At 31.2% G+C, this 11461-nt stretch overlaps 1 protein-coding gene across 1 annotated transcript; it reads left to right on the forward strand.

The window, feature by feature from the left end:
- Positions 1-4731: 4731 nt before the first annotated feature.
- LOC149541496 (NADPH-dependent oxidoreductase 2-alkenal reductase-like) lies at positions 4732-7450 on the forward strand. The gene is made up of 6 exons (XM_089795619.1): positions 4732-4896; positions 5374-5450; positions 5731-5755; positions 6503-6585; positions 6875-7001; positions 7080-7450. The coding sequence occupies exons 1-6, from the start codon at positions 4732-4734 to the stop codon at positions 7335-7337; spliced, it is 735 nt and encodes a 244-aa protein (XP_089651745.1). The 3' UTR covers positions 7338-7450.
- Positions 7451-11461: the final 4011 nt, after the last annotated feature.

Consider the following 11461-nt stretch of genomic DNA (forward strand, 5'->3'; position numbering starts at 1 on the left):
TTGTGTCCAAGTTTTTGGCTAATATCATATGTTCGAGAAGAAAATGTTATAATTTTTTCAATCTATATAAAAAATTTGTATATAATTAAGATTGCTTCAATCAATTACTTCATAAAATAAGACAATTGTAATAGTAACATGTATTTAGATTCTTTTTATTTAGTTTTGTGTTTATTTTCTATGTAAAAAAAATGTACACAATCTAATCTTCAAACTATTTGATTAAGATCATTTTAATTAAGTAATTTATAAGATGACACACAATTGTAATAGTTATATATATTTAGATTCTTTTTTTTAATTTTGTGTCTACTTTGAAGGTACGTCCTCATTCACTTCCATGGTTTAAAAAATGATTTTGTGAAAGCATTACATTTATTTTTTATCTAGGTCTATTAAATTATGCACTATCCATTGGCATGTTGATGGCAATGGATGATGGTGTCCTATATTTATGGTTTTTCTCTTTATTTGATTATATGTTGTCTTGCATTTGTCATTTATATAATTATTTGTTGTTAGATATGTAAATAAATAAGTGAAGTCTATTTTGGCATGTTGATGGCAATGGATGATGTTGTCCTATTATATTTATCGTTTCTCTCTTTATTTGATTATATGTTGTCTTGCATTTGTCATTTATATAATTATTTGTTGTTAGATAACTAAATAAATAAGTGAACTCTATTGTAAGATAATCTAAAACAAAAGTTTAGCATTCATAATTTAATTGCCACCCTTCCATCTCAATCTTATTATGTACATATTTATATGATTTGATGATATCTTCTCGTAGAAAAAAGAAGATTGCAAAAAGAAGCAACTAGAGATAGAGATGAACAACATGATGTGTAATCTTAGTATGGATACAAATAGCAACAACAAAGCATATTACAAAAATCATAAGCAAAAAAGAGCAAGATCATTCTTGTAGAAGTGACCACCATTTTAGCAAGTAGTTGGAAAATTTGCTCTTTAATTTGTAGAATTTGGAAGTACAATTGCAACCTTTTTAACAAGTAGTCTACTAACTTGATCTTTAATTTGTTGAACTCAGAAGTCCAACTTCAAGTCTTTTTCAAGTCTCTAAAGATATTTAGATTTGAGCTAACAATTTAAACTATATTTCTATTTAGAAAGTGTATATTTCACATACATCTCAGGGAGAACATGTAAGTAAACCTTCTTTAAAAAGAAAAAGAGCCAAGAATATGAAGACAATCATCTCCAATCTTTGAAAAAATTAATATGTATTGATAAAAAAAATTGCTCTCATTTTGTCATCTACTGGTCATGTAAACAACTCTTGTAGATGTACTTACAAGAGAAATGAAAAGTCACACATTAAAATTAGGTGTTTAAAAGAAATAAGAAACCTTCTTTGTAGAAAAAATATTAGTTGTCTACATAGACTTTAAAGCCATCAGATTGATAACTTCACATTAACTAAGTTGTAATTAGTGGGTCCAATGAAGGACTCCTGACACATGCAATTGAAGTAACTCCTAACACTATAAGCAAGACTTTTTAAATGTATTTTTTCTTTCAATTGATCAAAACTGGATTATCAAAGAGAAATTGCATTTCAAAAATGAAACAAAAAGAAAACGAGATTTTTTTTACAAAACACAATTTCAAGGACACTGAAATAATAGTCTACAAAACAATAAAATATGATCAAAAAATATAAACAAATGCAACAACTTTAGTATCGTACGATATGTTGATATATATATATATATATAGACTTTAGAGCTGTTTAGAACATCAAATGTTTCTTTCATGGAGCCATAAAAGTGATGTTTAATCTCTTTCAAAAGTTTGCTGTATTTTGCATTATCTTTTAGTTAAAGTATAAAGAGACAAATCATATTATTATTATTATTTTATGACAAGACTTTCAGCATTTCATTTCAACTTTATGAAATCTTGAATGTTACGATTTTGAGCACATCAAAAACATATTGATAATTATCATAAATTGTACAAATCTACCATCACTAATACTTAAAACGATTAAAGAACAGTACGGCCACTAAGCTGTGGACCTCAGGTGGATATGTACAGCATAAATCTCAGTAAAAAATTTGGATGATTGAGAAAGAAAGAAGAAAATGGAAAGTGAACGAGAGATTTCATTTCATAAAAGCGGCATCTTTGATCAAATCCATTTGTTTTTCTTTCTTCTAATAATAGCGCACTAAACCAAAGTTCGCTAGTCTTCATTTTTTATTTCTTAACAGCAATTATGTACAAGAATGCATCTTCAATCAAATCCATTTCTTATTGTGCAGCAAACATAAATGAAGGATTTTTAGCCATCAGTTTTGCTTTTCCAAAAAATTCGAATGGTCAAATTGGCTGCCATCTGCAATCCGCAAGTGAGACTTTGTACGGCAATTTGTTATCCGACTGGAAACGTTGCAAGATGTAGAATTTTCTAGAGTTGAAGATCTGGAACTTTCTGTTTCGTTTCTGTAGTTTTCATCTACTTTATTAGGGTACTAACTAGAATATTGTGTCCATGGTTGAAATTACTTCAGTTTCTCACAATGAGTTTTATATTATTATTTTTATTAGTGTTACATACTATATCAATTTATTTATATTATTCTACTTTTTAAATAAGAGGATTGATTGAGGAGTTTAATATTTTTTAAATAAAAGAAGGGTTAAAATCTATTTAAATCAGAAGAAAAATAAAGCAAGGATGTCAAATAGTTCTACTAGGATCTACAATGTGATCAAATTGTTGAGATAAATTCAGAGATAACTGATTCAAATCATCAATATTGCAATTTTGTATAGAATTCACTGATGCTATTTCCTACCTATACAAGGAATATCTTTAAGATCACTGAGCAAAGGATGCCCTAATTTCAAATTAGTTGTTCTAAGGCGGGGATAATGGAAACTATTACAACTATGGACTTAGAACCAACTTCAATGGAAAGTGTAATGGGTAATGGAACGAATGCTGAGACAAGTGAAATAATCATGCACATTAGTCAGAAGATCAAATTTAGCGTATGTATCTTTATGTAATTCTTGTGTGTAGGATAATAATATCCACCACACATATTGGACCTATGAGCACTCCTTGAGAAAGCTTTTCTTTAATCTTTAACATAATTTATAGTGGCTCTTTGGGTGCATTAATGACATCTCTTGAATCCAAGGTACTACAAAATTCACACTTTGGTTTAGTTTTCTCAATCAAGTGCTCAACATTGTTAAGCTTCAAAATTTAATTCAACTTGAATCATTATGCTTAACAACATTGGTAGAATTGGAAGGCAAGACATTGGTTAAGCTCTGCAAATTTTGATTGGAAGTCACCATAAATTTATTTCCTTTATCACTCACACTATCCACCACTATTGCATTGGAATCAATGAGGTCTTAGATTCTATATTTGAATTGAAGACACTTCTCAGTATCATCACCAAGTTGACAATGGAATTAACAAAGGGATTTTTTATCGAATGGAGGTGTCAAAGGCTTAGAGGTATCTATGGGATGAATAGGACCAAGCATCAACATGCTATTATTAATCAATTCAAGATTGATAATATATGCAAAGATTTAGAAAGTGTTGTAAAGTTGTAAGATTTGAATCTAGATCCAGAGGGAGCTAAAGTGAGAGTTACAACTACCACTTGAAATTTAAAATTTAACATGATTGGAAGAATTATTATTGATTTTCAAGTTCCTAGCTTATTTTCAAAAGTTCTAAAAGGGAACATCCTCATTACAAGCAATAGGGATTGACAATAAAAGAGGTTCAAATTGACTCACTTTACATTGATAATTATGAAGTGTTGCATACAAGTGTGTGAAAGAGGTGAATCAATTAACAAAAAGCTTAGCTATAATTTCTTGTTTGTAAATTATTAATCAAAGTGGTTTGAACATCATCACCACAAATAGGATAAGCAATGTGTAGATACAAGTGTATAGCTACAAGTGAAATCAAATATTTTTCCTTTAACACTTTGTTTATGATTCCCTAAATTAGTTGAAGTAACTTGTAGACAAATATAATTTTAAAAATGTGAAAAAGAAACATCGGCGACTTGTTGGAATGAAGTAATTAAATATCCAAGCAAAAAATAAAAAACCATTCTAGAGCTCTATCTTTCAAAGAATGATAGGGGAGAGGACCCAACACTTGATTGTGTTCCAATAGTTGTGATAGGAGTTGTTAACTTGATACCTACACTTATTGACTTAATGCCCAATTTTTTTGACAACATTGTACCAATACTTGTGGCTTCAAAGTTATTAGTACAATTATGACTACCCAAAATTGAATGAAATTTACTCTAAGTTGTAAAAAGTAACCAATGATATGATGCCACATCATTTATGCAAGTATCCGTACAACTTGGCAAAAAGTATGTTGATGTGGCATCATAATTGATGACGTGGACTTGAAACCTTAGTTATAAGTAGTAGATTGACCAAGTAAACCACTATAAAAAAATGGGAGTGATTTGAAATTTCCATGTAGAACCTTGATAAGCATGAAATTAGGGTGTTCATGTACTAGGTCCTCTAGGCGCTTGGTGAACCAAAATATTTTTGACCAGGGGCCAAAGAAGACTAGGAGAATTTCTAATCTAATTATGCTACTTATAAATCTACTCACTGTGAATTCTGTCCATACATATTTTGTGAGGATTTTTTTTGGTTTATGGGATTGAAGGATTTGTGTGGATTGAACCAGGAATGGTAGGAATGACCGCTTGGGGTGGTTTACTGTTGCTTGGGGAGCCTAAAGCTGGAGAGGAAGTGTTTGTTTCAGCTGCAGCAGGAGCAGTTGGTCTTTTGGTGGGGCAGTTGGCTAAGATCAAAGGCTGCCGCGTTGTTGGCAGTGCTGGTACTGACCAAAAGGTAATTGATCTTCTCCAATTTTTTTCTCAAATGCTTTTCTGAGGTTGCATGACATTGATAATTCTTCTTGCAATGTATCTAGAGTTTTTGAAACATTGTTTGTTCTCTTCTAGGATTTCATATAAACAAGAAGATACATAGAGTGATTTTGAATGTTCTATAGAACCAGTCTAGAGCTATTTCATGGTTGTGGTTTGAAATTTTATGTTATGATCAAAGCAAATGGGTTTAAGTGCTATGTCATTTATGAATTTTTTTTTGCTTAAGAATCAGTCGGCCCTCTTAAGGGGCTTGTGAGATTTTATTGTACTGGTTATATCAGACAGATAGGCTATTATGATTTGGTAAGGAGGGCTCTTACTGGGACTGAATGCTTATTGGGAGGAATGATGTAGGAGGATGGGGTACAAAGTGGCTTAAATGCATGGCTTGATAGTAATGAACAATCCAGGAATTCTTTTGGTTGATTCTTAAAAGTTAGATTCTGATCTCTGCTGTCGTGGTGAGATTACAAGGCCTCTGAATACTGTGCTGAGATACTTGATAGTGGTAGGGTGAGTGTTAGCCAGGGTTTTTGAGTGTTTAGCTAACTACATTTCTCAAGAGTTGGTTAGTCTGGAGGTAGATGTTTAGATGTTTTAACTGTGAGGAATGGTGAAGGAGATCAAGAGAGATTAGAGAGGTGAAGATCAAAATGATGTATCTTAGACAATCAATTGGGGTTCGAGGTTGAGGGTAATAGTCTTGGGTTCTAGTCTCCTTCAGGGTTTAAGAGATGGAGCATCTTTAAGTCTGTGCCTGTATGTACTACATGGATAAATTAATTTAGCACAGTATAAATGCTTCTCAGATTGATTGGGTACTAATTTTTCTCCTTGTCTCTCTTGCATCTTGGTGATGGATCATAGATTGTGATCAGAAAGATTCATAGAAAATAAGTACGCAATTTATTCTAGAAGTATTTGTACTATAGATTAAAAAACTACAAGAAATTTTCTAAAATATTGCAGAAAAATTCGCAAAATATCTGTGATAACTTGATGTTTTATTGCAATAAGTGGGAAACTGATCCCCCACTGGCTGACAGAGTCACATACACAACTCCCTTAAAAAAAGAGAAAACATAATTTTCTTGGTTGCAAAAAAAAATTTGGAGAGGAGAGAAAGTGTACACTATTTTCATATGATATTTCGAAATATGATTTGAGACTATATTGATAAATTGTGAAAATCTAATAGATTTTAATTTAATACTTAAACAATATTTTGATGAAAGCTTTAAGTAAACTTGTAGAAGTACAATATTTTGATCAATATCTGAAAACAAGAGTGAATTTTTTTCCTTCCTAATGAAATCTATTAAACTACATACTATTAGAATACAAACTTTTAATAACCCCAACAAACTTTTAATAACCCCAACTTAGTAAAGAGTTCATCACCCTCAAAGCATACAGCTGAATTTGTACAATTTTATTCTTGTGCTCACGATTAGGGTTGGATATAAAAGGTGCTTTTTTGTTTCAACTTCGGCTCTTTTACATTTTATTTAGGTTCTCTTTATCTTTATACATCACTCAAACCCTTGGCTTTGTTCTTTCAACAGGTTAAGATGCTGAAAGAAGAATTTGGATTTGATGATGCCTTCAATTACAAGTCTGAGACAGACTTGGATGCAGCACTGTCCAAGTAAGTTTTTCCTTAATACTATTCTTTGAAATCAAATGATTTTTTTTGCATATGGTGTACTTTAATATAGGTTATATATTTGTTAGAGCCTTGTTTAAGCCTGCTGATAAAGAAAATGAGAGACATGGGATGAGAAACAAAGTTTGCAATATGTATAAATATCCCTCCATTGGTTTAAGAACCCTTCAAATGCATTGCACTAGATTACTGAATGGTAATGAAGCATGTAATGTAGCCTTCTTTCATTGAAGGATAATTTAATGCTGGATGATTTTTGAGTCCTGAACAGGTACTTCCCAAAGGGAATAGACATTTACTTTGAAAATGTGGGAGGCAAAATGTTGGGGGCTGTTCTCAATCACATCAACATGAATGCTAGGATTCCTGTATGTGGAATGATCTCTCAATATAACCAGGTAAGCCAAATTTATATATCTGTGAGTTTTGGAGTTCAAAACACTTTATGGGTGAATCTGATGGTTTGCCCATTGCAGGAATGGGATAAATGTTATGGAGTGAGAAACCTTATGAATCTGGTAGGAAAATGTGCAAAAATGCAAGGGTTTCTTTCTGGGACGTTTCTTAATCGGAGGGAGGAATTTGTGAAGGAGATGGGAGGGTACATGCAACAAGGTAAAATCAAATTCAAGGAAGATGTGAAACAGGGAATAGAGAGTTTCTTAGAAGCATTCAATTCTCTGTTCAGTGGGGGAAATACAGGGAAAGTTCTGGTTCAGATTGCACACAGCTGATAAGCATTAGAAAATCAAAGTTTTTCGTCTTTTGGAAATGTGTCTACAACGCTCTGGAAAGCTTATGATCGCACTGAAACTTCTTATAATAATAAAAAGAGCATTCTTTATCAGCCAAGCTATCGGAAAAATATGTTAATGGCGGAAACGCCTGAGGTTCTTGTATGTTGGTGATATATCAGTTCTATATAATTTTTCTTCTTAAATATAATTTTTTAACCATACTCATTAGGTTAATTGGGCCCGTTTTGTTTTGTTTAATTTGAAAGTGTTTTTTTTTTTTTCATAAATAAGTCATCTGACATTTTAATTTTTAATGAATAAAATAGTTAATTTAGTAACCTGCCTTCAATTGTGATAATAAATCAGGGCACTTCTTTGATCTTCATATCTTGTTATGTTTTTTGAAGTTTGTTTTAAAAATATTATTATCAGTTAGAACGAATGTTTAATGTATAATTATTGTAACAAGTTAGCTGATTTATATGTTTGTAGTTTTGTATGAGTTTATTAGATAGGGAAAATGATTTATGAATTATTTAGTAATATTTTTGGATTTTATTAGTATTATTGTATTATATTTTTTTAAAAAGATTATTAGATGTATTTTTTTAAAGATCGAATTGTGTCCAAGTTTTTGGCTAATATCATATGTCTGAGAAGAAAATGTTATAATTTTTTCAATCTATATAAAAAATTTGTATATAATTAAGATTGCTTCAATCAATTACTTCATAAAATAAGACAATTGTAACAGTAACATGTATTTAGATTCTTTTTATTTAATTTTGTGTTTATTTTCTATGTAAAAAAAAATGTACACAATCTAATCTTCAAACTATTTGATTAAGATCATTTTAATTAAGTAATTTATAAGATGACACACAATTGTAATAGTTATATATATTTAGATTCTTTTATTTAATTTTGTGTCTACTTTGAAGGTATGTCCTCATCCACTTCCATGGTTTAAAAAATGATTTTGTGAAAGCATTACATTTATTTTTTATCTAGGTCTATTAAATTATGCACTATCCATTGGCATGTTGATGGCAATGGATGATGGTGTCCTATATTTATGGTTTTTCTCTTTATTTGATTATATGTTGTCTTGCATTTGTCATTTATATAATTATTTGTTGTTAGATAAGTAAATAAATAAGTGAAGTCTATTTCGGCATGTTGATGGCAATGGATGATGTTGTCCTATATTTATCGTTTCTCTCTTTATTTGATTATATGTTGTCTTGCATTTGTCATTTATATAATTATTTGTTGTTAGATAACTAAATAAATAAGTGAAGTCTATTGTAAGATAATCTAAAACAAAAGTTTAGCATTCACAATTTAATTGCCACCCTTCCATCTCAATCTTATTATGTACATATTTATATGATTTGATGATATCTTCTCGTAGAAAAAAGAAGATTGCAAAAAGAAGCAATTGGAGATATAGATGAACAACATGATGTGTAATCTTAGTACGGATACAAATAGCAACAACAAAGCATATTACAAAAATAATAAGCAACAAAAGAGCCAGATCATTCTTGTAGAATTGACCACCATTTTAGCAAGTAGTTGGAAAATTTGCTCTTTAATTTGTAGAATTTGGAAGTACAATTGCAACCTTTTTAACAAGCAGTCTACTAACTTGATCTTTAATTTGTTGAACTCGGAAGTCCAACTTCAAGTCTTTTTCAAGTCTCTAAAGATATCTAGATTTGAGCTAACAATTTAAACTATATTTCTATTTAGAAAGTGTATATTTCACATACATCTCAGGGAGAACATGTAAGTAAACCTTCTTTAAAAAGGAAAAGAGCCAAAAATATGAAAACAATCATCTCCAATCTTTGAAAAAATTAAGATGTATTGATAAAAAAAATTGCTCTCATTTTGTCATCTACTAGTCATGTAAACAACTCTTTTAGATTTACTTACAAGAGAAATGAAAAGTCACACATTAAAATTAGGTGTTTAAAAGGAATAAGAAACCTTCTTTGTAGAAAAAATATTAGTTGTCTACATAGACTTTAAAGCCATCAAATTGATAACTTCACATTAACTAAGTTGTAATTAGTGGATCTAATGAAGGACTCCTGAAACATGCAATTGAAGTAACTCCTAACACTATAAGCAAGACTTTTTAAATATATTTTTTCTTTCAATTGATCAAAACTGGATTATCAAAGAGAAATTGCATTTTTTAACAAGATTTTTTTTACAAAACACAATTTCAAGGACACTGAAATAATAGTCTACAAAACAATAAAATATGATCAAAAAATATAAACAAATGCAGCAACTTTAGTGTTGTATGATATGTTGATATATATAGAGAGAGACTTTAGAGCTGTTTAGAACATCAAATGTTTCTTTCATGGAGCCATAAAAGTGATGCTTAATCTCTTTCAAAAGTTTGCTGTATTTTGCATTATCTTTTAGTGAAAGTATAAAGAGACAAATCATATTATTATTATTATTTTATGACAAGACTTTCAGCATTTCATTTCAACTTTATGAAATCTTGAATGTTACGATTTTGAGCACATCAAAAACATATTGATAATTATCATAAATTGCACAAATCTACCATCACTAATACTTAAAACGATTAAAGAACAGTACGGCCACTAAGTTGTGGACCTCAGGTGGATATGTACAGCATAAATCTCAGTAAAAAATTTGGATGATTGAGAAAGAAAGAAGAAAATAGAAAGTGTAGGAGAGATTTCATTTCATAAAAGCGGCATCTTTGATCAAATCCATTTGTTTCTCTTTCTTCTAATAATAGCGCACTAAACCAAAGTTCGCAAGTCATCATTTTTTATTTCTTAACAGCAATTATATACAAGAATGCATCTTCAATCGAATCCATTTCATATTGTGCAGCAAACATAAATGAAGGATTTTAAGCCATGAGTTTTGCTTTTCCAGAAAATTCGAATGGTCAAATTGGCTGCCATCTGCAATCCACAAATGAGACTTTGTACGGCAATTTGTTATCCGACTGAAAACGTTGCAAGATGTAGAATTTTCTAGAGTTGAAGATCTGGAACTCTCTGTTCCGTTTCTGTAGTTTTCATCTACTTTATTAGGGTAATAACTAGAATATTGTGTCCATGGTTGAAATTACTTCAGTTTCTCAATATGAGTTTTATATTATTATTTTTATTAGTGTTACATACTATATCAATTTATTTATATTATTCTTCTTTTTAAATAAGAGGATTGATTGAGGAGTTTAATATTTTTTAAATAAAAGGAGGGTTAAAATCTATTTAAATCAGAAGAAAAATTAAGCAAGGATGTCAAATAGTTCTACGAGAACTTACAGAGTGATCAAATTGTTGAGATAAATTCACAAATAACTGATTCAAATCATCAATATTGCAATTTTGTATAGAATTCACTGATGCTATTTCCCACCTATACAAGGAATATCTTTAAGATCATTGAGCAAAGGATGCCCTAATTTCAAATTAGTTGTTCTAAGGCAGGGATAATGGAAACTATTACAACTATGGACTTAGAACCAACTTCAATAGAAAGTGTAATGGGTAATGGAACGAATGCTGAGACAAGTGAAATAATCATGCACATTAGTCAGAAGATCAAATTTAGCATATGTATCTGTTACCTCTGGTTTTACCGCCAAGGATTTAAATTTGAATGCGTGGCTCGTGCAACGGTTAGTCTCAGATTAGTATTTAATGCTACGACCCGCGAGTTTCTGGCCGTCAGATCTAAGGGGTACCGACGGCTGGCGCCATCGCGCTATAAAGGAAATGCACGATATTTATGATAGCGCGATGACGCCCTGTCGACACATTGCAGGGGTGGGTCCGACGTTCGGCGGGTCAGAAAAGTTCTTTGATGCCCTTGGTGCTATGTCGCTATCGCATATCGGCCGAAAAATCTCCATAGCGACATAGCGCCCGACGAAAATATTCACGGCGGCGAGTTTCAATGACCGGCAGAATCAGGTGTCACGGCGACAAATCAGAAGGAACCACGTGTGCCAGGTCGGAGTTCTGTCGACACGGTTAACACAGTCGGGGTTTATGATCACCATTGTCGAATTAGCTCGGATCAACGGTAAGTGCCATCTCGCTATGGCG

Source organism: Cupressus sempervirens, chromosome 8, assembly GCF_028749045.1.
Source record: "Cupressus sempervirens isolate cs-2001-9-10 chromosome 8, ASM2874904v1, whole genome shotgun sequence".
NCBI lineage: Eukaryota > Viridiplantae > Streptophyta > Pinopsida > Cupressales > Cupressaceae > Cupressus > Cupressus sempervirens.

Coding starts and splice junctions, on each gene's coding strand:
- LOC149541496 (XM_089795619.1), top strand. CDS start 4,732: ATGGTAGGAATGACCGCTTGGGGTGGTTTACTGTTGCTTGGGGAGCCT. Junction 5,451..5,730: donor AGATACTTGATAGTGGTAGG/GTGAGTGTTAGC, acceptor AATTTAGCACAG/TATAAATGCTTCTCAGATTG. Junction 5,756..6,502: donor ATGCTTCTCAGATTGATTGG/GTACTAATTTTT, acceptor TTCTTTCAACAG/GTTAAGATGCTGAAAGAAGA.